This window comes from Mesocricetus auratus, unplaced genomic scaffold (assembly GCF_017639785.1).
Source record: "Mesocricetus auratus isolate SY011 unplaced genomic scaffold, BCM_Maur_2.0 Super-Scaffold_100023, whole genome shotgun sequence".
Lineage (NCBI taxonomy): Eukaryota > Metazoa > Chordata > Mammalia > Rodentia > Cricetidae > Mesocricetus > Mesocricetus auratus.
Genome location: NW_024429204.1, coordinates 7,619,221 through 7,646,697, shown reverse-complemented (window position 1 = coordinate 7,646,697; position 27,477 = coordinate 7,619,221). Strand labels below are relative to the sequence as shown.

Genomic DNA, 27,477 nt, shown 5'->3' with positions numbered 1-27,477 from the left:
ACAGCTGAGATGCCTGTACTGGGAGGCTCTCCGCGGTCATGATGGATGCTCACACGAAACAGCCATTGGATTTGATGAATATAAAGTTCAAAAGTGAAGAGTGGTCAACGTCTAATCTGTCAATAGGACCACAAAGCAGTTGAACCTTGATGTAGCCTCAGCGTGTCCGCCTCCGTGATGCCCAGAGCACATCATTGTTTTTATGTCCGTAACAACACAAACTCTGGAAACCATTTTCTGTGAGACTGTCTTAAAAAAGAAACAACTGATAGTTTATAATTATGAGGCAGATAGTGTAATAGAGAAATTTTTACTTAGGTTGTCAAACTCTCATTTGAATGTCTTGAAAGTATGGAGTCTGAAACACTAGAACAAGTTTGGTTGTCTAAGTCAGTTCAATCGTTTTCTCTCCCCATTTTATGAACAGTGCAAAGTTGGGATAGTATGTAAATCCCAGCTTCCCTTTTTTTAAATTGAGAAAGTCATTTTCTTATTTGTCAATCAGGTGAATTAAACAATTATTAGTGACAATCTCCGTTCTGGCACTGTTTCCTCCTTTAATGAAAACGATCAGTTTTTTTTAACAGAGGACTTCTATGGACAGTGTCTTAGGAAGCCCTGCTTCTTTAGCTGAGCGGAGCTTTACAAAAACTGTCTTGGCAATTACCTTAGGAATTTTCTAGAATGCTGCATCTCATCTGCATTTTGAAAACCTCCTCCTGCAGTTTTAACCAACAATCAGGGATCTTGAGTTACCTGTGAAATACACATGGTACACAGATAGTCCTGACTGGATAGACTAATAGTTAACAATGTAAACTCCAGACATAAAGTATGAAACATGGGGAGTTTGAATGATCGGGTTATTGTTTGATCATAAGCATGTTACTTCGGGGTTCCCAAGCCTCCACAGTCTTACCTGTATTAGCAGCTCAGCACAGCAAATCTCTGTAAGATCTCATCCTGTAAAGAGGACCAGCCGAGTGCAATGCTTGCCGTGCAAGCAGCGGTTGATCAATGGTTGATCAATGTTAGCCGTAAATAGATGTTGTCTCCACAGTGGAATCTCACATGCCACTTTATAGAACATCCATAAAAGCCTCAAATTTCCTGGACAACAAAGGACCATACTGCTAATATGTTTCCGTCAGAGGCTTCTCATGCCACACATCTATCAAATGTAGTGGGCCAATAATCTTTTGATTATGCAAAAACATAAATCAATGTGTTTGAAGAAAAGCATACCTTGGCTGCTCAGGGGAAATTATTGGATCATGCAACTTACAAGTGAGTGTCCAAAGGTCAATCTGATTAAAAACATGCTTGGATCCAGGGGCTTGCAACGTTCTGTCTATCAGTATCACCTGGCTCCCCCATCCATCAGCTTTCTGTCTTTTTTTTTTTTCCTAGATTGCTTTCCTTGGGCTGGCTTTGCTTTTATGGTGGCAAAATTGAACATCTGCAGTACCAGGCATCTATGTTGCTAGTGTAAGAATCTCAGAGGCAAACGAAAATTTCTTGTAAAGAATTCTGAAATTGAGGCTTAATGGTGTGGCTTACTATATATACCTTTTCATTTTTGAACTACTCTCATGGCAAACTCTGTGGGGAACACTGTAGATTTCCAAGTCCAAACATGAACATATTCTAGAAACTGTCGTGGATTAACTCTACTGAAAGCACTCAGTCTTGAAGGAGGCAAAGTGCTATCATCAGGAATATGGATGCCAAAATGAGAGACTTTTCAGGGCTCTGCCCTTGCCTCTGGTCCCCTACCATTCTTTGGTTGTGGAAATGATGTAATTTAATGAGAATAAATGCAAAATTTGGCTCTGAGGCCAGATATTTCGCTAAAGTGACTTTCAGATAATTTACGACCTACTCTGTTTTTGTAGTGAAAGAAAGCTGTCTTGTGTTAATAAAATGTAAATTCAGAAGTCAACAACAATAATATAAAAGTTTGATTTTAGTCTGCTTGTCTGGACCAGAGTCAAGTTAGATAAGTAGAAATGTTGGAAAAGGCAACTGCCAATGTTTCAGAGGGGATTTTACACTTAGACTTTCTTTATTGCACGATAATGATACTATGGAGCTTACAGTATGGATGCCCTATAGCTCACCAAATCAATAAAAGTCATGTAGCTGTTAATGATTTCAAACTCCGCCGTGCTAAGCACGACTTGGCAGAAACTACCAAGTGGTTCAAAGTGTTTGTGTGCGAGCTAAGGACTTTGGTGCTCAAGTCCAAGTCTGACTGTTTGTGTGGTGTGTGGCCTTGGATGTGATGTCTCTGGGATGCAGTTTCCTCATATGAGAAATTGGGTAATAAAATACAGTCACCACACAGCAATGGTGGTGGCAGGGGGGGGGGCGAGGAATGGGGGGGGAGGTACAAGCACTGACCTGGAGGGAGGTGCTGGTTTCTTTTGCATTCTTTAAGCAATGCCTCTGCTGGTTCCTTCTCCCAGGTGCCTAACAACCCCCGCACCCCCTCCCCACAGTCAGCCACTTAATAATTCTTGTTGGCCCCTATGGTACCATCTATTTTATGGTCATTGTGTTCTCTGAGATGGTATCATAAAGGAATCAATTTTACCCAGGCGAGAAGGGCAAATGGTGTTTTATGAACTGCAGTTTCATGGCCTTCGTTTTGAGCTTTCAAAGGAGCGTGGAGAATGGTGAGGGCCAGCTCCCCGGCTCTGCAGCTCATTTCATAATCACTGCTGATGTTTCAGTATGTTTTGAAGGCGGTTTTTCATCACGGGTACCAGCCCTCCTCTTAGTCCCTGGCTCATTTCCCTAATACGATCTGCTTTTTATCCTAGGAAATAGGAACAGGATGCTGAATTCTGAGGTCAGCAGTCAGCATGGTATAATCAAAAGACCAAAGCAGTAAGATTTACCTTTAAATTATTTGCTAAATGACCTGCCTTCTTGCTAGGTAACTGGGCTTTATTACTGGCTCTATCCGGTTTGTGTCCCTGGCTATAAAATCAAGAATAAGGCAAACCAACGGCCCCCCCTTGGCATCCTTGCTGTGAGGGTTAAACAAGACACGCCCACAATAGGAGAGTAGGGTCCAGGTGAAAATCCTCACTGTGATTTGTGATTGTCATGGGTATGTGTCTGTATATCAAGGTTTTGTCAGCAGTTGGATTGCTGTGTGTTCGGCTTCCATTTCTCAAGACCCCGACGTGCACAGGATCCCCGCCAGACGGCTGCTCTGCCAGCTGTGTCTTGTTTCGTCATTGTAAATACTGCATGCCGCAAACAGGGAGGCTTTGCTTATAATCGAGCATGCCTTGTCCTTTATCTCTTGCAGCTTGAGAATTACATTGTGGAAAATATGAAGTCGGAGATGGCCCAGATACAACAGAATGCGGTTCAGAACCACACGGCCACCATGCTGGAGATAGGAACCAGCCTCCTGTCTCAGACCGCAGAGCAGACACGAAAGCTGACAGATGTTGAGACCCAGGTATGTCCCCAGGGCCCAGAGTCACACACTTACCCGGAATATTATTCTGAAATTATCCTTTTGTTTACTCCATAAACACGGAGCATATTTCAGCCTGAGGCTTGGGGAAACATACTTTTTTTTTTTTTTGCTGTTGTTTATTGGCAATAACAACAATGATAACAAGCAAGACAAGCTTTTGTTTTTTTTTTTGCATTAACGAGGGTGAGCATATTTAGCTTTGTATGTGTTTGCAAAAACAGAGCAGCCAAGAAAACCTAATCAGCATGAAGTTCAAATAAACACTGCAGCTACCAACTGTGATACTACTCGTGTCAAACAAAATAGCCATAGCCATGTGGGTAACTGGTGTCTTTGATGATCATTTTCGACCTGTCTTGCTTTATCTCTGGGAATGTTCTAGAGATAGTAGCCTCTGCAGTGGCCTTGTGTATGCAATGGGTTGAAAGGAAAGCCTACTGTGCACAGAACAGGAACAAGCATGAGTCTGCATATACCTGCATATTTGAGTAGAAATCAGTAAAATGTAGGGTTGCCTTTTACTATCATTGTCGGAAATGTCACATTAAAGCAATCCAAGATGATCTCTTAGTGCTGCTAGGTGTGGCTACTGTGATTCCACTGTAATAGCTCTGTCCAAAGGTAGCTGATTTCTCTAAGGCTAAAAATGTGTGCACGTAAATACGCCCATGCAAAAATGGTGGACTATTTCTACTTTACTTAATCTGTGTCAGTGACACTGCACACTATATGCTTATATTTAAAGAGAGGCCTAGAGAGATGGCTCAGCCGTTAAAGACTAGGCTCACAACCAAAAATATATCTAAAGAGAAATAACAAAGATGATTTACGTGGATAAATCATTTTATAGAAAATACAGGCTGCCTAGGTACAAACCACATTTGTGGAAGTGAATTAAAGCCTGCAGCTAAGGAAGATGCACTGATCTCTCTCACTAATATAATTGTAGAGTAGGGGCTCAAAGGCTGGAGTCCTCATACCTGTTCCATTGATTAATGATACTAATTATTAACCAGTGGAATCAGAACATTAATGTTGATCATATTGCATGAATAAATCATACAGATTTGGGGAAGTGCTTTCTTTCCTCCTTTGGATCCTTATGAGATCCACATGGAGTACAGGGAATAGGAACTATAGCTCATAACTAAGCAATACAAGATGCATTGACTCACTCATGATCACACAAAGCAAGCATGCTGAGCTATACAATATCGGTTTCATGTATGACATATACGACCGTATTTTTCTCCATTTCAGTCTGAGAGCTTACTACCTGCTACAAATGTTTTTGTAAACCCTGAATCACTGGCAGGTAAAGGAGCTTTTCCCCATGTGGTGGAAGGAAAGGATTCCAGCATGCTCTCTCTCTCTCTCTCTCTCTCTCTCTCTCTCTCTCTGTGTGTGTGTGTGTGTGTGTGTGTGTGTGTGAGAGAGAGAGAGAGAGAGAGAGAGAGAGAGCTTTATTTTTATGTCATAGCAAACTGTAAAGTTTGATGGCAAATTTGTTCTGTGATCTAAAGGCTGGGAGATATGTGCTTTTTAAAAGATAGTACAGAAAAGTCAAAGCCAAAATAACACTCCCTGTGTGAAACAGTAAAACTTCATCATAAAGATCAATTAAAGAGTATTTTTTCAGATAGGCAAAACAAAAGAATGAACTCAAATACTTCAGAATTACCAAGTGGCAATGAGACAGGGCATATTCTACTTTACAAATTGAAACCTTTGTATCCTTCTACTTTACAAACTGAAACCTTTGTAGTCTTATTATCTTCCTTGGATCATCTTACGGTCATTGACGTTTATGATCCAAACTTTTGTGAAGCAAGAGTGTATCCACATGGTGTATGTGTGAACTCTTGAGACAGGACATGTTCTGTTTCAACATAACCACTGAAGTGCGCCCAATTCTTGATGCATGGTCAAGTTGGCAAAATGAATGCTGAAACCTCAGTGTATCTATATGCGCTTCCTTTCTAAGAATTTACAAACTGGTGGAGCCTCCTGCTTTGTCCAGGTTTGTTCTTGTCTTTGACTCTGACATTCACCCAACTTGGTTTTAACACTTTTCTAGTTTGCTTTCATTAAATGTGACAGCAGGCTATTGAGGATCATGTAGCAATGGCTTAGCCCCATTTGTGTGCCCTGGCTCTCATATGATGATGTTATAAAGATAAGCAACATATTGTTTACTAGTCCTCTGTTGACCTTCGGGACTTGGGCTTTCACAGGAGGTGACAGGACCACGGTTTTGCTGCAGGGCATAAAGGTCAGCGAATGTGGGGAAAGGGTCACAGGTTGGGCACACCTCAAAACACTGCTGGCCATGGCGTGATAATGAGAAATCCAAACCAGAGGAAGCCTGCTCCTCCCCCACAGCTCCCCAGAACACCACTGGCTCTTATCAGTCTTGGCCAGTATCTGCTCTCCTTCAAGTTCCTCTTCTGCAGACAGGACTCAGGATCAGGAACTATTCAAGACCCCCTTCTATTGTATAATCCCCTTGCTGCTTTTTCCTTAGGCAAATTTATTGTTGAGGGAACTATCAGATCAACAAACCTAATTAGATCTACTTTCAATCATCTTCTTGGATCTGTTTTAAGCAGTCTTACACACATAGTAACTACTACTAGCAAATATATTTTATAGACGCATGTATCATTTTCATTCCTTTTTTAAAGATAAGGAAACCAAACTAAAGAGTGATGCGGACAGTCAGTTCTGATGAAAGAATCAATGGATATTAGGTTGAGAATTTAAAGCAAAGCCGTTTGCCATCAAAACCTCCATGCTCATCTTCCTACCAATGCTGATATCTCTCCTCGGGTTCTGGTTTATCTGCAAGACTTTGGGACTATATCAATGGGTCCAAGTAGAGAACGAAATTTAATTCAGAAAAGAAGTGCTCTCCTGCTGGCACATCCACTCACACCATTCTCTCATGTGCCAGTGAGTCCGTCACTGTGGCTTTGGTACTGCCCTTGCCAGCTGACAGCTGTGTCAACCATAGGGAAGTTCTTTAGACTGGCATGTCTAGTTTCTTTCCGTCTCCAATAAGTTCCAGCACTCTAGTATTGGAAATGGAATTGAATCACATTGGAACAGAACTGCTTTGCATGTTTCCATAGGACAAGATGTCCCATTAGGTGATTTGTAGACTACACTAATACCTAAAGCAGTCCTTATGTCCGGTGAATTGGCGTTAGTGCAGAAAAAGTCTCCAGATATATTCTTTTTTCGCTTTCTGTTGTATTTAAAGCATGCCTTTACAGCGTGCTGCTGTGGGAAGTAGGAATGCCCAGTGACCCCACCAGCTGCTGTGCTCTCAAACCCATCAGGTATTGGTACAGAGACCACAATTCTCAGCTGCCATTTCTAAGCAATGACTCACTGTGGCAGGGTACTTAGTCTTGTTCCCAGGAGCTTGAGAACTTTGCTGACACACGGCTTTGGCTAAGGTTTTCCCATCGCCTGTTGAATATAATTACAGCTGTCTTGAGGACCAAGACTTCCTTCTAACACTCCCTTCAGTCCCCCTCTTCCTCACTGGAGTAAAGCCTGAATGTGACATGAAGGCTTGTCTCTGGCTCCTCCTACTTATTCCCAGTTTCCCTTCATAGACATTTGCGCTAATAAATTACCTGCATATTTAATCGGACTTCTCCTCTGCGTCTCAGAGATCACTGACCACGACAACTGTTGTTTTGGTTCACAACGCAGTCAGAAATTAAAAGCAGTTCCTAAGTAGTCTGTTGAATGAGCATATCTCTCTAGGCGATAATAAGTTTCCTCTTGCGTCCGCTGTCAAAGGTCAGCTCTACAAATTGAGCTGCATTTCTTTAACTCGATGAAGGTATAGTTTTAATAAAATTTAATCTTGACCTAACTGAAATGGTGGGTGGTGAAATAAAGCAGCTGGAGGGTCTTAAAAGGAAAATGCATTGGGAATTACTTTTGCATAAGCCACTGAAAGAAGGCTCAAAGACTGTGGCCCACAGCTCATATTTGAGTGGTCATTCCTTTCTAAAGCTATATTAAATACAGCCACATTTATCCATGCATGTATTTCTATGGCTACTTTACTGTTCTCACAGTAGTCTATACCAGAGTTAGAGCAAAGACAAAATGGCCTGTGTGTCAGGGTTTGTTGTTTTGTTTTGTTTGTTTTTCTTATTACTGTGACAAAAACATATAACGGAAACAACTTAAGGGAGTAAGGACTGAGTTTGGCTCACAGTTTGAGAGAACAAAATTCAGGGTGTGGCCAAGGCCACATCAGGAGTGTGTAGCCGGGAATGCTCATATTTCACTGGCTCAGGGAGCAGAGAGAGGGATCTGAGGTTACAACCAAGACAAGCTACAAACCATGAGGCCAACTCCCTAGGGACCCATTTCTTCCATAGATTTCCTCAACCCATAAAGGTTCTATAATATCCCAAAACAGCAAGAGCAGCTGGAGACCAAATGTCCAAACACATGAGCCTTTTGGGAGCTTTTCCCATCCAAATAACAGCAGCTTCCCAAGCTAAGATGGTTACTGTCTGACCCTGTACTAAAAGTCTAATCAACTCTTAAACATGCATGTTATATAGAAAGCAAGGATTTTCTTTCAATTTCTTTTCTAGCCTGTATCATTAGGATTTGTAACATATATATATATATATATATATTCTCAATAAGTACTAGTTAAATAATTATAAACCCTCATCATAATATAACCCAAGGATGTGTGCAGATAGCAATGTATATGCAGAAACAGTTGATGGCCTATAACATGACTTAGAAGAAAATTAACCTACTGAAAAATCAAATGTGACTGAAGAAGAAATCGGGCCAGTATATTCGGTCTATGATCTGAAGATCATGAGAAATTTGGCCCCTTCCCGCATTACTGTGATAATTTAGTGTGTATATAAAAGGAGACATCCTGTCATTGGCAGTCACAAATTAAAGACCCAATGATGAGTGGAAAAAAAAATATTTGGTAGTATCAGCAGTTATGGCTCAAGAGGTCACCTTTCTTAGGCAGAGGAGCTGTTTGTTCTTAGTTATTCGAGCTTCTAGGAGGAACGGAGACTCCAAATCCAAAGAGCTTTGTGGTTAACTCTGATAAACAAGATAATTCAACCAACGATGTCTGTGCCTGTTAAAAGGTGCCATATTTACCCAACTCTACAGACAAATGCAGTTATAATGTTATAAATATGGTACAGAGTTAGATAATTAGTGTATAATCACAATATATAAGAAGTCAATTTATGAATAATCAAATATGATGGCTACTATAAAAATTACAAATGCTAATATATATGGTTAATATAAACATATGCCATAATTTTCACATAATATTAAATGTATTATAACATGATCTGTAATAACAATATTTCTTCAAGGTTCCTAATTTCCACAGTAATTTTGCAGGTGAACTTAGGTCTATTTTTTACTTTCTGTACCCCTCACCACTAATGAATATTTTTAAGAAACTAAGACAATCGTTTGGTAATCTTTCATATCTAGGATTGTCTGATTATTTATGTGCCATTTTTTAAAATTTATTTTACCATAACCCGTAGTTTCTTAAAACCGGAAGTTACTATGTGTGAAGGATTTCCCGAGCTGAGGTGAGCAGTAGGGCTACCCTCTGGGACTGTTGGTCACTTCCTGTGGCATCTCATCAGGAGGGAAAGAGACATCATGCTGTCAGGGATGTAAGGTCTGGATGCAGTCAGGATGTTAGAGGTCACATCACTCCACCTCAAATGCCCACCTTCCCTCTGTGAAGCAAACAAATATCCCATAGGGTGTTCCTGATGACATTGCCCCTTATTGACCAAATACTTAATTCACTGCTAATGCCAAGCAGTAACTTTATAGCTCTCATTCTTTATATACTGATCATCTTCCATACTCCCATAACATCTAACTACATCATATGTTGTTGCCTTTGCTTTATCTGAAAAGAAAGAGAGAAAGAAAGGAAGAAAGGAAGGAAGGAAGGAAAATCCATAGCATACATGTGCCTGGGGGAAAGATAGTTTCAAGGCCCAGGTGCTGGGCAAAGAGATTTCCTTTTGTGCTTGCTGTTTTCTGTTTCAGTAAGCACCTGTCAGTTAGTATAGATTTTAAATCAAAGTATTAAAAGAGGCTGTCTAAAATTCCCTAGATCACTTTCTCTGGAAAAGGAATACTTACGATTTTTTACTTTTTTAAAAAAGAACTAAACTCTTTAAACTACACAAGTTCCCCATTGCAGAGAGTACACTGTCCTTACTCCATGGCATACACTGGGAAATTTAAGCTTTGACATCAGTCCTTGGGGACTTGCTCAATATATTCTTTACTTTCTTCATTTCTGTCCTCTCAAACTTTTTTTTTTCCCAGAGATGTGTGTTTGGGACGTATGTGAGCTAAGAAGGAAATGTCTTTTGTCATTTTAATGGAATACTTCAGCTCTTGCCAGCAGCAAGTTCCGTAAACATGCAAGGCAGTGGTCAATTTATCATAGTTTTCTACCGTTCCCTTGGATGCCCAGATTTGAACTTCAAGCCTATTTGAAAACAGCAATGTGGGTGACTTGAAATAAAGCAGCAGTGAGTCAAGATGATGGGAAAAGAGAAGGATGTGGAATTTGTGCTTAAAACTAGGCTGAGTTGACTGACTAGCACTTACTGGATCTCAAAGATTGGTCAGCTTCCTTTTTCCATGTCAGATAAATGGTCAGAACTGGGCTGTGAGAGTCAAACTACAAATGTGGAGCTGTTACCTTCTGTGATAATTATCTAACTTGAAATAGCCTACTGCACCCTGTCAGCATGTCATCCAACAGAGAGTTGAGAAGTTGACTTTACACTGGAGGGCTTCGGACACAGCAGCTCGGGCCCTGTGTAACTGACATCATAGCTTGGTGGAAAACCATCACACGAGTGATGAGACAGGATTATCTTCAGTAGTGGAGTTTCCAGAAGGAATGGAAGATGGAGTGGACTGATGGGGGCATATGGGGGTGTAGGGGTAGGTAGTTTCCTAGGCGTGGCCAAAACAGACCCCTGAAGCTAGTTCTGCATCTGAGAGGGGATGGGAATTCCTGCCAGACAGACTTGGTGCTGGTACAGGTGCCCTGAGGTGAAAGGGAATTTGGATTGTAGGCACCCTCCCCCGACTATTCCATTTTCAAGCTACCCTCCCTAGTCTACAGCTTTCAGTTTTACTTCATTTTTCCCTATTGAGACCACTTTGTGTTGCATAACTAACTACTCTTGGGAGTAGGGTCTGCCCCTGAGTGTGTTCAACCTACCAGGATCAAGTCACCAAAAAACAAAACAAAACAGAACTTACTCGCCCAACAGTCTTCAAATGCCAATAAATAGTGTGTGGTTTTATGCCTACTTTTCTCCCTCTGTGCTGGGACTTTGTCTGTTTTGGACTTGTGAGGTCTTGTGCATAGTGAGTTCATCTGTGTCCAGGAAAATGCATTATTTACAACCTTTTTAAGTGCATTTGAAAACCCCCACAGAGCAGAAAAGTAACTGTAAGGTAAATAGAGTCCTTGCAAACGTATAATCCAGACCCATGTGGTTTTACTCACCTTGCCCTATTTGTAGCCTGGTGAGGAATGACGTGATGAGGATTGAGGAAAAATGGTAAGATGAGGCTTTTATATTTTAAAATACTTAACTTGCTATGATTCATTTATATACTAAGTTTTCATGAGTAGACTTGAAGCCACTCCAAGAACTAATCATAATAATCTAATCGAATGTTTATAGAATGTGTTAGAGTTAAAAAAAAAAGACCTTCTACTCAGAAATAATCTACAAATGCATAACTGTAAAGAGAAGTTTTTTCTTTGAGAGGAGCCTTCCCACCAGCCTGGTTCTAGAGCTGCATCAGTCCCAAATAAACACACAGGAGGCTATATTCGTTATGAAGCTGTTGGCCTTGCTTGTTTCTTACTGGCTAGCTCTGACTTAAGTAATTACCCCATAATTGTTAATCTAAGTATTTCTCTTACTGGAGAATAGTTCCGGGCTTCCTACCCCATGGTGTTACATCTTGCCCTCTTGTGTTTCTCCTACCCAGAGTCCTTCTGGACTCCTAGTCCCTCCTATCTAGATTCCTATTGGCCAGATAGTGCTTTATTGACAAATGCACAGGACTTAAAAATAAAGACCTTCTACTCAGAAATAATCTACAAATGCATAACCTTTACTTAAACTTGGTTAGAAGGAGCTTTTCTGTGGATTTTGCCTTTGAGGCCGTTGTCTGTCTCCTCTGTCCTAGTCCCTTCTCTCTCCTCCAACTACAAACACAGAGTCCCTTTTCCTTGAAGCTATAGCTCAACTCAAGCACTTCAGTGCACCTTCAAAAGGTTCATATAGATTCAAGCTTTGATCCTACCACAGTGGCGGAGGCTGGGGAGGGGGTCAGTGATGCCATTTTTAGAGCAAGACCTATCTGATACTGATACTGCAGAAAAATCATTTTAGACTCCTTTGAAGTCTCTGGGTAAAAACCAAGATCTTGACTACTCTGGACTCTAGTGTCTTCATTCATGAATTGACATGACCAACAGTTGATATTGTCAATTAAGTAAGATAATATGTGGAAGTTTTCTTGGGAGAACTCTGCCATAATAGTGACCCAGTAACTGTGTGGTCAGAAGTTCCTCCAGACTATCTTAAGAGTTGTTTGTATTTCCCATTGGATTTAGCAAGGTGTTAAGTCTCAGTAGGTTTATTTTATACATCCCCTAGTTATTCTAAATGACCTGTACTATCAAGACCTTGGATTACTAACCTATTTTGCATTTATAAATGTTGAAGATAAAATATACGAAACAAGCACAATATAATAGCCTAGGAAGTAAGGGTATAAAAATCGGAGTATACTAATAAACTTAGTTCATCTCCAATTAAATCTCTATTTATAATGCAATGTAGTTTCTGCACTGCATGCGTAAGTCCTTTTGAAAAATACTAAGAACAAAAATGATGTTCAAAATGCCCACTTTTTTCTGTTACTTGCTTTGTAATTGAAATGTGATTTTTAAATCTCTTTCAAGGTATTAAATCAAACATCTCGACTTGAAATACAACTACTGGAGAACTCACTATCAACTTACAAGTTAGAGAAGCAGCTTCTCCAACAAACAAATGAAATTTTGAAGATTCATGAAAAAAACAGGTAAGGATTACTATATCATATAGGGGTTTTTATGTATACTTCTTTATATCCTCCAGCCCACTGAAATTTAACGTTGTGGTAATTTAAAGAACAAAGTCATGAGAGAGGAAGAAGACATAAATGCAGCCAATGTGTTGACAAGGAGACACATGTCCTGTGATAATCCTTGAGATGACTGGTCCTCAGTTGCTGCAATGAGCAATTGTTCAGATAACACCACGTATACAAAAATTATTTGATATTTTGGCAAAACGGTTTGACATCTCTCCAGCAACATCAAATTTGTGACCCTAGAGAAAAAAGCAAAGCCTCTCTTGAATTTTTATTACTCAGTCATCACTTACTCTACACATAGGATCTTTGCAACGTGCAAGACAGTTAACTGCAGATAGCCTGTACTAGAGGGAAACAGATTTGTAATGTTTCTAAGAAAATACATGTCTATAGAATAACTAGGAAGGCTTTCTTTTTTGCACTTCAAGTCATTCAATTTGGCCATAATACATTTCCTTGGTTGATTTGTAGATAACATCACACGGTAGTGAAGCATATCAGGTCAGTGAAATGCAACTTTAAGAGTTTGAAAGATGGGGCAGTGAAGTCCTGTCTCATTTCAAAGTTGTGAACATTAATTGTGGGTAGCTTGAACAAAACACCAACTCCTGTTCAATGAGTATCTTCCTCTATTTCATTGCATATTTACTTATCTTGAAGATGTTTCAGCTCCTATAACCTGTGTTCAATTAAAGGCTACTGTCCTGGTAAGAAGTAGTCAAATACCACTGCCTGCTTCAGTTAGACTTTGCTGTTAAACTCTATTCCCAAGGTCAGGGCAGCATCCTCTCTTCCCAAGGCGTCTGACGGGACTGTGGTACTTCCTACGTTGCAGAGGGACTAGACACTCAGACCAAGCGAGTGTCCAGGGTTACACACCTTGCTAGTGACAGACTAGGAGTGGAATCCAGGTTGCTTTTCTGGTAGCTCCTCACCTAAGACTTTCCATGATCTATAACCTAAAGGCTTTCCTGACCTCAAGCAAGAAGTAGACATCAATGCCAACAATTCAAATTAAATTCCTGCATGAATAAAAGAAATCTGACTGTTGATTTAGCATCTGCAAGGGGTCACTCATGCATGATGACTTACATTGCCAAGTGTTACATTTATTTATTCCTGTAGGGTTATGTGGAGTAAACTGTTTAACTACAAATAAACTTGACAGAACTTGACCCTGACCTGTGACTGCTTGATGAAATGTTCTGAAATTGAAAATCCTCTTGAAAATTTCTGTTTACCCCATGACAGTTCCACAATAACCAGAAATAAGCATGTGTGTAACAGGTATACTTAACTTTAGTCACAATGAATTTAGGGTCACCACCAAATGTCTCAACATTCTGAGTGAAGTGAGCCCCACTAACAATAATATATTTCAAGATCTCTGTTCAGGAATTTTGAATATGTAGAGCACTTGAAATGTTAATCTTGTTTTCCTGAATTACTATTTGTTTTCAGGATTATAAAAACAGCTCAAAGTTTTTCAGAAAAGAGAGAAAAATACACAAAGGAAAAACTAAAACAGCAGTCTCAACCCACAGCGAAAGCTAGGTATTTTGTTAAGTAGTATGTAGCAATACATTTTTTGCGTAAGTTTGACTCATTTATTTTGGAGTATATGTATATATGTTATCACTATACAGATAATAAAGGGGTGGTAAAAAGGCTCTATCAGAAATGAGAAATAGAGATGAAAATCATTATAGAAACAAGTGAAGTTAGAAAGTAATGAAGAAATATCACATAAGGTACTTGGCTAGTTAAAAATTTATGTTCCCTTGGCTTAAGCAGAGCTCATTCCATAGTGACCCAAGGATGCTTGTCATGGGCTTGTTACAAGGAGCGAAGAGGTAGAGCTAGCTCTATTGTAGCTCTGGGGTGAACTGGCCAGGAGAAGCCAGGGGGTTGGGAGTGATAGTTAATTTTTCATTCTCAACTTGATGGAGTTAGAATCTCCTAAAGGAAACATCTCCAGGATGTCTGTGAGGAGGTTTCCAGAGAAATTTAAAGGAGGGAAGAGGGACCCTGAATGTGGTAATGCCATCCCATGGCTTGTGCTATGGTCCCAGATTGAATAAAAAGGAAGAAGCCAGCTAATCCCATCATTCACCCCTCCCTGACTTTCGACTGTGGACCCAACGTGTCAGCTGTCTCTCACTGCCACCACTGCTAGACCCTCTCATGGTGGCCTGTGACATCAAACCATGAGTCAAAGTAAACCCTTCCTCAAACGGCATTTGCCAGGTAATGCTGTTACAGCTATAAGACAGTTACTGCTGGGCGGTGGTGGCGCACGCCTTTAATCCCAGCACTCGGGAGGCAGAGGCAGGCGGATCTCTGTGAGTTCGAGACCAGCCTGGTCTACAGAGCGAGTTCCAGGACAGCCTCCAAAACAATACAGAGAAACCCTGTTATTCAAGTTTGATCATGCTTCTTGGATTTTTCTTTGTTAAATCTGGTAAACTTACCCTTTTGGACTGGGGTCTCAGTCCCATAGTAAAGAACTAGTCGCATATAGATGTGGCAACAGGAGTGTTGAAAGCTTAAGCCTAGGAAGAGTGTACCAACATGATTTTTGATACAGCGCCTACTACCATTTCCTAGTCATGTATTCTCATTAGGTAATGTCATTACATTTAATACATTCATGTAAGAAGGTTTGAACAATATAAACTAAGCTTTGCAACCCCCCCCCCCCGACAATGTTTCAGATTGTGTTTGGCTATTAGTATGATAGGGGCTTTCACTGACAAGTCTGAGTGTTGTCTGCCTTTTGCAGAACAAGGTGGCATCTTTTGTGGCTGGGATTATACTCCATAGGTAAACTGATGAAAAGCTACCTCTGTTTTTACCAGTAAAACTGAGTCAGGCTGCTTTCTGGTGAACTCTGAACTGGCTCAAATATACGGGACTTCTTGTGGACCAGCCACTTAGAAATCCAATGCCTGTCACACCTGACTCTTCTGCTAACCACATTTTAATTTCTATAGAAAAGTCCGTTTTTCATCTGTGTATAACGTACATTGTTTACTGTTAGAGATAGAGTTTCAAGATCATAGCAGTTCCCTTTTTCCGGTAATATAGGCATTTTGAGAAGAGTTAAACCTCTTGGATAGCTTTAATATGGAATACATTTTTAGATTCATGCTGACAAGATTTCTGTATATCTCAAATCGCTACTTGACACCTGCTTCTTTTTCATTCTGGAACATCGAACGGTGATATTACCTCAGATGTGGTCCTTGAGGGCATTCTGCTAGTAGACTCAGCTCTCATAACAGCTGTATTCTTACAGCTATCTGTCCATCTTCCTGTTGAAGTGTCCAGTTCATGAAATACAGGGTGGGTCAAACAGCTCCTCTTAGGTCAGACATATCCTTGTTTGTGCCATTTTTTAAGATGTGATTTTCTTCAAACAAACCAAAAATATCCTTTCGTGATACATAGCATATTTCCCTATCCTATTTATTGTTATTGTTTATTTTCCTATGGTCAGTGGAATGAGAGGCATTCAGCCAAGCGCCATCTAAAACAGCAAAGACAGCATCCTCCCAAGTAAGCAGAGAGGAGGTCAAAGTCAAATGTTTACCTTCTTATAAATAGTGACTTGATCATACCCACCTATTCTTTATGCGAATCTTAATCCCCCATATACAACAAGAAGCCAGTTCTACAAGGAGGCATCTCTGAAATGTAAGAACAACATGCCCAATTCAGTCAGGTCTGGTTTCAATCAGCCAATACACTTTCCAGGGGGGGATTATCTAAATTAAGCTCTGCTTCCTCCCCTAGGAATGTCAGGAGTTGTGTCTGGGTGTGTGACTTAGCAGCTTTCAGAAAGATCCCTGCCTTGGCCGCCAAGTCGGTGAGCAGGCCTTAGGAGTATCTCCCACCTCTTTGGCAGAAAAAAAATGTTTTATAGTTAGGATTATACTTCACACACATGCTGAGAGGACTCGCTGACTTACATCTTGAAAAATTAAGCACCGCACTTGCAGGGTTGAGTGTGGAGTTTTGGCCTCATTGGAGTCACTTTTTCATCCCCTAAATACCCAAAGGCAGAAGGCAGGAGCTCCTAGCTTTACTGTTTGTTTTCCCAGAAGTCTAACAGAGGTGACTGAGAATCTCCTAGTCTGCTTTTCTTAGGAAATTTTATTTTTATTGGTTGAACGTTGCCCTAATATCAAAACATGCTACTTTAAAAAAAAAATGACTTAGAAGAGATTTTGCCTCCCATCACTAGGTTTAAAATACATTAAAAAAACAAAAACAGGCAAACAAACAAACAAAAGAAAACCAAGCAAAAGTAAATCCGTTAGGCTTTGCTTGTGATGGGCTTGGTGTGAGCACACAGTGGAGTTATCTTTTGTGTCAAATTTTGTAACATTCTTTTAGTATTAGGTGGGTATGGCAGCAAGCATCCCTAATCTCAGCATCTGAGAGGCAGAGGAAGGTGGATCTCTATGACTTTGAGATCAGTCTGGTCCACAAAATGAGTTCTAGGTCAGTCAGGTAGTGAGACCATGTGTAAGGAAAACAAAAATAGAGAAAGAAAAGATTGTGACAGTGTTGGCACACACCTTTAATCTCAGCACTTGGAAGGCAGAAGCAGGAAGATCTCAGTGATTTCAAGGTTATCTTGGTCTATAAAGTGGATTCCAGGACTGCCAGGGCTGTTAATAAAAAGAGATTGTGTTGGAAAATACACATCAATGAAATTTTATTCAGCTGTTCAATCTTGAGCTGCAACACCACACTGCCATCCACAACGATGGCTTTCAAGGACAACAAATTTAACTTATTGGAAAGAGTTATAAACTTCATGACGTTTTGGGTAAGTTTATGATGGCTGCTTTTTACAACATTCATAGCTGTCTTAGAACCTGCCTGCCTGGGACTCCTGGCCCAGGTTTCAAGGTCATATATCTGACTTAACCTTAATTTTTTTCTTCCAAATTGAGAATAAAGATAGGCAGAAGAGTCTTGTAGGAAAAAATATCTCTGTAACATCAGAAGGGAAAACAGTAACCCATTTATTTATACAAAGGTGGGGCATTCAGGCTTTCTTGATAATTGTGTTGAATGTACCACCAAGTGAAGACAATGGAAACCTTCAGTAGGACAGCTTCGAATACCACAAGACTAGACATGTGATGAGAGTTCTAACACCTTCCCCTCTGCTGTCTCACTGCCTTCTAACAATGTAAACATGTGCATATCATTTACTGTTGCTACCCACCCCCAAGAAGCCTTCTAAAGGATATGCAATTTCCACATCTTAATTAAAAGGCTGACGCTCACAGAGGTCAAATAATGGGCCCATGACTAAACAGTTAGTACATGGCAGAACCCACAACTGATTCCATGACGACTTTCTGTGTTAACTACTATAAGACATATTTTCCACCATGAGGCAGCCTAGGGTATAACTGGAGTGGTCATCAAGTGATTTTCTCAAGTAAATACAAAATTGAAGAAAGGGGTAGACTGCTTGATTTTGTCCCTACCAAGGTAAAGACCATTATTTAACTCTTCCAGTGCTGGAACAGGACATATATACTATATCTTTCACACTGGGAACTCACTGAACTTAGTTGCCAAGTCTCATCTGTCTCCCAGATGGAGTCATGAGGAGTCATTAAACTAATTATTAAGTGATTGAATCTTATGGAATTGTAAGATATTACATTTTGTCTAACAAGTTACTAAGGAAATACTGATGCTTTAATAGTATTTCTGAGGAAAAGAAAAGCCTTCTAAATTGAAGCTGTCCTGCATTGACAAAAGTATTAAAGTGAAGACTTGCTAAATTCTAGCACTAGCCATTAAACTGGATTTAATTATGTTAGCTGTGTATGGGGCTGGCCAAGGACAAGTGTGTTAAAATGTCAAGTACTCAGGGCTGAGCGTGTTGTCCACGCACAAACACCTCACTTCAGTCCTCAACAGCAGCAAAAAGAGGCAAAGCCCAATGTCTACTATGCTATCCTGTTTTGTTTTGTTTTGTTTTGTTTTTTGTAACTAGAAATGGAGGGAGAATTACCTTCACCCTCAAGTTCATTTCTTACAGAATGAACTGAATACAGACGCGCATGTTCCTTCTTCCAAGTTTCAATAGCCTTGGGGGCTGAGAAAAGGCAGAGCTTTTAGTCAACTGGGAATCTACGAGCCTTCTTAATTCTTCCCTGGCCCCCTCGCACCTCACCAACCTTGACTGATCTTGATGGTTTCCACTACCAAAGTAGTTTTCAAATACAACAGATCCTTTCTAGCTCCAATGATTGTTTCTATTTAGGTAGGACTCTCATCGGTTCTCAACTATTCCACAGCAGCGACCTTGGTGTCCTTAGCTTTGTGCCAGCATGACCTACTCAGGTCGCAGCCAAAAAAAAAAATCACCTTTTCTTTTGCAAAATACCAATCTTTTGCCTTGTACGGCTTTTCTACCCGTTGAATGTTACAGCAGATCAAAGAAGTTCAAGTCCTGTAGTGCAGAACACAGCTCCTGGCTGCTATTCCAATCATTCTGCAGCTTTTTCCCCTATTGGTTTTAGTTTAGAAGGAATAGACTTACCGCTCCCAGCAAGGGATTCTGCAAGTGGACTGACTGGGTTTCACCTTCCTCTATTCTTGCGATAACTAGCTCTATCGTGTATTATTTGTGTAATCTAGGCAAGTTAATGAGACTCTCTGTGGCTTGTTGACTAATGCTTAACATGGAGATGATGATGATAATACTGTTTAAAGTTGACGTGAAGATGAATTATATATGAATGTATATGAAACTCAAAGGATAGTGCCTGGTAGGCATGGCTGTATTTAATTATGTTAGATGTATCCCACTTTACCACATAGTGTTATTCAATACTAATCTGATGCTTGAATTTTCTAGTATGGCTGACATTCCTTATCTGGGTTTCAAAATCCTGTTCATCCTTGAAAAGTAAATGCCCATGCTACTTTGACTCCAAAAGCCATTCTTTGACCCAGCGAGTTAGGTTTCCTCATTACAACTTATGTGACATCTGTCTTCCTACGATTTTTCAACCCATTCCATGACTTATGTGTTTATGTATGTGTACTATATGTACAGCACTAGGAAGTAATTTTCTGGAATAGAGTCCGAATTTTACGTATTGTCTTCGTACTAACAGGCCCAATTCCCCTCACATAGTGTATATAGTTTTGAATGTTTTTTCAAATGTTGAATGAATAGTGGCGAATATCATACCAGTGGTTCTAGCCCCCAAAATGCCATTATATGTAACCTGTGTGCACACACGCACACACACACACGCACACACACACACACACACTCCTAACATAAACTAACATACACATAATAAAAATACTTTTAGTGGAAAACATAAAACATATGAATTACATTAAATACAGAAATTTTTTCATTGGTTTTCACGTTAAAACAAAATGCTCACATCACAATTGAGCACACCTAATGTCCCACTGTATAGCAGCCAAGGTTCTTTAACCTACACTCTAAGACTCACTAATTCAATCCAGCATTTAAACTGCTTAACACTGTCTACAAAGCCCATTATAGACTCCTAGCTACTTCGTTCCTTGAAAACTTTTATAAAGTAAGACAGATTACAAATTTTATAAAAGTGTATACAATTAAAGATCAAGGCTTGCCAGTTTCCACATCACTACCTTCCCTTGAATATTCTTTGCACCAACAACTAAACAGATTAGTGCTTAATCCTCTATACTTTCACAAGTACACTACCAATATAACCAGTGCTCACATTCTTACACAAACACTCTCACATACAATTGTACAAATGTACATATTTATGTGCTATGTACATGTATTTTAGATATTGTTTGAAATGTAGGCTTACTCCTATTTTTCTATAAAATATGTCACAAATGTCTCACATTAATACTTGTGTATGCAGTCACCCATTTTTTAATTCTGAAGAATGGGTAGCAACCCACTTTTAATACACCACAATTTACTGTTTGCTTTATGAAATTTTTATGATACTTTGTTTTAAATTTTGTAGACAGGCCTCAGTAGTTGGTCCAGGCTAGTTGGCCATTCATTATGTAGCAAAGACTAGCCTTGAACTTGCCACAGTATTCCTGCTTCAGCTTCCCAAATGTGGGGACCAGAGACATGTGCAACTATACTCAACATATATTTAATTTTATACTGGAAAAATATTATTCACTGGATATTTTTTGATCATTTACATTTTTTTCAGATGTAGATAATTATTTTGAAGTCTCTATTCTTCCCAGGTATGCGTATGTGTGTTCTACTCTTCCAAAGCCTTCCTACTAGGCTTACTAGGATATCCTCATATCGTGCTTATTAGCTATTTGCATTTCTTCTGTGACTTGATTGCCCAAGTGTCTTCATTTATTTCATTTTCTTTGCTTTACTAACTCGTATGAATTCTTTGTGGCATATGCATCCTCTTATATATATTGAAAACTTTTTATCCAGTTCAACATTTAGTTTTTAACTTATTTTTAAGTATGTGTACTGCATTGTTTTAAGTCATGAAATGTATCAGTATTTTTTCTTCCTTATTTCTGACTTCTACAACATATTTAGCTTATTCCTATTTCCTCAAGCTTTGAAATGTTACTGCCTGATGTTGACTTTATAGTATTTATTATTCTTCCCCAAACTGGAATTACCAAACAAATATGGCCATATGAAAGAGAATTTAGTATTTAATTAATAGTAAATTATAAATATAATCTAGAAAAACTCATCCTTCGCATGCCCATATTTGTACCATATGGCAACACAGGGCATACTGCAAACACGGAAATAATTAAAACATTTGTAAATAAGTTAAGGCAGATAAAAATGAGAAGGCTTCTATATTTTCAACATCTCTTCCTTGTGTCAAGAGCTATATTTACACACAGCACAGGCAGCTCTCACCACTAGGCATTCATTGGCTGCTATGTTAAGAATTCTATTGTGGGAAACAATTTGAAAGGGAGAGCGTTTATGTGAAAGTTTCAAGATGTATCCAATGGTTTTAAATATTTCCAAGAAGACATATAGTAGAAAAGGATGGTGTGTCCAGGGCAGGCAAATCAACCAGAATGTTCAAATTATATATACTTTTTCATGAGCTTTTACTGAAGTTCAGGACCTAGATTATTTTGTTTATTTTATTCTTCATTAAAGTGCACCTCTGCCTCAAACTAGAAGTAAAATGCCAAAATGCTATGCATGTCTCTTCTCAAAGTGCTCTCAGAAAGATGGGAAACAGGAAGTACTGAGAATCCTGTGAGAAACTCTGTTTGGGAATTTGCAGCTCAGTTTGTATAGAACAAATGCACAGTTGGTAAACTTTTGCTGTGTGGAACACTAATCTCCAAAGAAGCATCCCACGCAAAAGGGTTTATCCAATCTGACTCTTCCAAACACTTGACAGTGGAGCTCTCTTACTGTTTAATAAACTCCGAACCAAAAACTCAGGCATTGATGTTTAGTGTTGGCTTTCTGTGTTTTGTTATTAGTTTAAGCCTCATTTAAACTTGTTAAATGTTATCATCAGGGAAATTAATAACTTGCCTGTCCTATTTTAGAGTCTAATGTCCTTAGACTTGACTTTGCTGTTGAGGGGTCTCCTTGCCAAATGGAGAAAAGCTCTTGGGACTTTTCTGATTAGTATTAATGATAGAGGATCTATAGAGAGATTCAGGGACAGATAGACTATGATAAGTATTTGATAAAAAAAATAAATTTCATGGCAGATATTTCAAGGTAGACCTATAATTAAGAAACCCTTGGCACTGGGAATATGGCTCACTAATTAAAAACACATTTTTCAAATACCTAGGGTTCCATTCCCAGTATTCTTGTCAGGATATCTCCCTGCTACTGCATCAAGGATCTGATGCCACTGGCTGTCTCTGGGGGCACAGGTACCCACCTTGAAGGAGATAAGGAGTTTCCTAGGTGTTACACAACTCTAATGTTATATCACAAATGCATTAACAACTATAGACTGTGTATATCTCTTTGGAAAGTAAATCTTGGATTCCAACCATTTTGGAATTAACGGGGCAAAAAGGCTGACTTCCAGTGTTTCCTAACATCCACCAGATAGGAAGAAACAAAGAGAAAAGCTTTCAGAGACTGCACATTAAGAGTAGATGAAAAAGAGGATGACTTAACTTCCAAGGAGACAGAAGGCCATTCAGAAGGAGTCCAAAGGTTAACATACATATAAAAGATTAATTATAGTAGTATTAGAAAATAACTGGACTATGAGGGCTACTAAGAGACACCAGAGTGAAGACACAGCATCCCAATAGGAAACACTCGCTGGGAAACTTCATCTATTCCTCAAAGTTCCATTATTCTTGTAGCCAGAGACATGCTACTTTGGCTTCCCAGTTCTCTGAGATAACTGTGATCAGTGTCCTCTTGCATCTTGATGATGCACGCTTCTTTCTCTTCATGAATATCTCTGCTAAGGTGACAGGCTGGGTTCATACCTGGAAACCATGGTAGATTAACACCTGTTTAGTGAGTTATGACGATTGATGCTCTTTCCAATGTGCTAATGTATACTTCTTTTACAAAGGAATGAACTTCTCTTCAACAAGCTCATGTCTGGGACTGTTTCCTTTGGATCAAGGATTTCTGTAACATGAAAACTATAAACCCAGAGACAGATAACTGGGGTTCAAACTGAAAGATCGGAAAGGCAAAACAGTCAGCCACTAGCTCTTAGCTGAACTGGCTACCCTAAAACTCACTTTGTAGACGAGGCTGACCTCAAGCTCACTGAGATCCGCCTGTGTCTGCCTCCCAAATGGTGAGATTAAAGGCGTGTGCCACCACCACCTGACTGGGATTCCATCTTCTTTTTGGAGACTTCAGATAATGCATTAGGTCATATTATTTCTTTTCTTGGTAATTTTTCTGGGTAGTTCTCCCTTCTTCTTTGGATGATTATTTGTCCAAAGGTCTTTAAATTCTTTAAGATGGTTGTTTTTATTTTCCTGGAAGCGCAAATGCAAAACCCTTCCCCAAACCTAACTTTGGGGGAGGTTCCTGTTCTAATCCTTATCAATTTTGATGTATAGTTTCTCTTGAAAATCTTATTTTTTAATCTTCTAAAGCCCTTGTATCATTCATGTTACAGATTTCCGTGAACAACATTTTATTCTCATTATCTTTCCAAAGCAAAACACAACGACTAACGCCTTTTACTGACATCTCCGGTAGAGTAGCGGCCTCCCTCAGTACATGTGATGTTCTTGTATAGACATGTCAGAAGCAGAGGAGGAAAAACATCGATGCAAACTATGAAAAATGCATTATGTGGGAAACAGAAGTTTCCTGCCACTTATGATTTTTCTCGGAGGCTTGCTGTCTAAAAATAAATCATTCGTGTGGAAATATGGCCTTCTTGTATTCCACATAAGCACTGGCACTTAGCAACTAATAAATATGACTTATAACTAGAACCTGATAGTGCCTGCTAATTAGGAAACCTGGAAGGCCGGTTATGATTTTACTTCTGGGACAAAAAAAAAAAGATGTTTATTTAGAGCTTTTATCCAGCATCCTATGACTCCTTAGCTTCCAAGTCATGAGCTGTATATACACAATCATCGTTTTAGCAGTTAATGCTGAAGAATTTCCTGGTGGTATACTGTAACTAGTGTTACACAATTTTCTTCAAAGTTAATGACTCTGAATGGTGGGAGTCATGTATCTGATCGCTACTCCAGAAATGGGAGCAAACATAAGTAAAAAATAAACTGAAAGGGGGACGAAGCATCAGTTGTGGTTTAGTTCTCAGACCAAACGCCCAAAACCTACACGAAGAGAGGAAGGCCCCTTCCACCACCCACAGCAGAGAACTCCTCAGTTGAACAGTATGTGGGTGCCATTTTTAACCAATGCAGACAATAGAAAAAAACTGGCTGCCTTTCTCCCCCAACCCCGTCTCTGCTTTTTTTCCCCATGAGTTTCTCTAGCAGCAACAAGTTACTGGCACAGAAGAAAGTACTAGAAGACAGCGCGCCATACTTAACCCCCAGAGATCCTTTCTTTCGCCTCACTCTGGCTTCCTCTCCTAACTTTTTCAGCTCTGAGCAGGGATTTAATTTAAACAAGCAAAAAATGACCCTCGCAATTCCTCCTAGTCGCTTTCCAAATACAGAGGTCCCGTTGTGGCCCGCGGAAGTGAAGGATTCTCTCTGCGGTTGGCATCTAGCTAAATGGAGGAAACTCCAGAGAGAAATGTGGCTTCTCTTCTTGGGTATCAACGTGGAACTTGCCTATGTGAACCTTGGCTCGCTCCCAAGAGCCCTGTGAGGTAGGCGGGTCTGACACATGGGCCCAGCCTCCAAGCAGCTGCTCTGGCATATACTAGGCTACCTCCTATTTGGCGATCAGACTTGCAAGCAGAGACCTAGAATGTCCTTGAGCGTTTCTTGCGATACTTCTCCATCTATGTAAGGATGATCAGATGTCACACTTTGCCCCGTAGCGCAAAGGGTTGGAAAGTTTGACTATTCACACACACACACACACACACACGCACTTGACTGTATAATTTAAGTATTCAATTTAAAACGCTCCCCAGTGTCTTCTTTTTTTGAAGACTTACAGGAATGATTCAGCTCTCTCTTTCTCCAAGGTAAATTAAGCGCCCATTCTGGGTGTGCTGCGCTGAAATAGCACCTTGTAAACTAAGCACTGCTTGGAAGCGCCTGCACTCAGAGCTAGGAAAACTGAGTAAGCCTTTCCCCACGAGAATACTAGTGTAGTAGACACTCCATAAAGAGTGAAATGCCCTTTGTTTCAAGTCAGTTGCTCAGGTCCCGAAAGTGCTTCTGCAGTCATGTCCCTCCTTTATGCACACTGTACAAGGAGCCTGTCGATGCTGGGATGCTGGGAGAGGCTCCCAAAGGTTGCATCACTCTGAGCAAAGTAGCCATGTGCCGCGTCAGCTGAGCAGCCTGTGTCCCAGAACGTGCAGAGGGTGTCGGGGATTGACAACACAGAGACTCGTTCGACGGTGTAAAGAAAACTTTAAGCAGGCCCCAAAAAGGCTCAAGAAAACTTCCCAAGAAAGGTCTCCCTCCAGAGAAGCTTCTGCTCTCTCCTCTGCCCTGGCTGGTTCTGCCCTGTCTCTCCTCTCCCCTGGCTGGTTCTGCTCTGACACCCAAAACTGATTTGGGTGTGTCAGAAGAGGCGGTTAGTCTTTGGACAAGGTCCAGGTCAGGGCGGTGCCTGTGGGCCAGCCCTTTTCAGGAACTTGTTGCTCCGGGGCATTGTATTGTTTTTAGTAAACATGTTTCAGTAAACATTGTCTTATAGCTGCCTACTCCCAGGCCGATGGGGAAGTGGGTCTCTGCTCAAGGTCTGGTGTCTCCACAGCCATGGTTCTCCGTAAGACTGTGATACTCACCTAGTGGGTTCTTCCTTAACTGAGCTGCCTGCATGGTGATTTCAGAAGCTATAGCGCCCACAGATCTCACCCAGAGGGCTGACTTCACTAGTAAAGGAAGCTAGAGGTTCAATGCAGGATCGGTTAAGTTACTCTCTGATCCTGCAGAATCTGCCTACATGGACTCTTGCTTACATAAAAGTTTCCTCTTGTCCACATCTTTGTCGGCATTTGACGTCATTTTCTTTTTCGTCATTAATTATTGTCTGTGTATATATGCTCGTGAGTGTAAATATTAGCCAGCGTGGGCCCATGGAGGTTAAAAGAGGCATTCTGATCCTCTGCGGTTGGAATTGCCAGCTTCTGTGATTTGCATTGTAGATCCTGAGAATGGAGCCTGGGTCCTCCCTCCTTCAGAGCAGTAATTGCTCTGAAGGCACTGGGGCTCTTTGCTGCTGTTCTCTTAATGTTTGGCATTCTGCCAATGGCGAGATAGACTGTCACTGCAGTTTTGTGTTTTTCACATGGCTGACACTATACATACACACACACACACACACACACACACACATATATATATATATATATATATATAGAGAGAGAGAGAGAGAGAGAGAGAGATGTTTGTCTCTTAAAAAATACTTTTATGGGCCAGCAAGATTACTCAGTGGGTAAGGGGCCTTAATGCCTAGCCTGATGATTTGACATCAACAATGAGAACCCACATAGGGTAAGGAAGTGACTGACTCTCGCAAATCATTGTCTAAAATTTGCAAATGAACCATGGCATGTGAAATGTGCCTGTGGACATGAACATGCACACGTACATGAACGCACATACTCTCGCGTGCACATGCGTGCGCGCGCGCGCACACACACACACGCACACACACACATACGCGATAAATAATTTAAACTTCTAATCTGACCCTTGGAACAAGTAGAATTATAGAATTATAGCACCGTCGCTCTAGCGCTGTAAGAATTCAGCCTTCTTTTCATTTTCTTGCAGCTTACTAGAACATAAAATTTTAGAAATGGAGGGAAGGCACAAAGAAGAGTTGGACACCGTGAAGGAAGAGAAAGAGAACCTTCAAGGTTTGGTTACACGTCAAACACTCATCATCCAGGAGTTGGAGAAGCAACTGATCCGAGTCACCAGCAACAACAGCGTCCTTCAGAAGCAGCAACTGGAGCTCATGGACACCGTCCATAACCTTGTCAGCCTTTGCTCTAAGGAAGGTGGTAAGAAGCTTTTCCTTCTTCTGGCTTTGTAAATACTTTGTTTCATGGGAGCCAGGAAAGGTTTGCTACTGTTTTCTCTGTTGC

At 40.3% G+C, this 27,477-nt stretch overlaps 1 protein-coding gene and 1 long non-coding RNA gene across 9 annotated transcripts in view; one reads left to right on the top strand and one right to left on the bottom strand.

The window, feature by feature from the left end:
* Positions 1-27,477, top strand: part of Angpt1 (angiopoietin 1) — a 414,397-nt gene that overhangs the window by 320,067 nt on the left and 66,853 nt on the right. For 6 of the 7 annotated variants that reach the window (XM_040730588.1, XM_040730582.1, XM_040730584.1 and 3 more), the window contains 3 exons: positions 3,323-3,478; positions 12,564-12,685; positions 27,161-27,393. In XM_040730588.1, the coding sequence (XP_040586522.1) occupies positions 3,347-3,478; positions 12,564-12,685; positions 27,161-27,393 (487 nt within the window). In that variant the 5' untranslated portion in view covers positions 3,323-3,346. The remainder of the gene's footprint in view (positions 1-3,322; positions 3,479-12,563; positions 12,686-27,160; positions 27,394-27,477) is intronic. The other variant, XM_040730583.1, reaches the window with a different exon arrangement.
* Positions 1-27,477, bottom strand: part of LOC121133679 — a 49,423-nt gene that overhangs the window by 5,834 nt on the left and 16,112 nt on the right. The window contains exons 2-3 of one of the 2 annotated variants that reach the window (XR_005870635.1): positions 17,323-17,415; positions 16,364-16,428 (exon numbers count right to left, since the gene is read on the bottom strand). This is a non-coding gene — a long non-coding RNA (uncharacterized LOC121133679). The remainder of the gene's footprint in view (positions 1-16,363; positions 16,429-17,322; positions 17,416-27,477) is intronic. The other variant, XR_005870636.1, reaches the window with a different exon arrangement.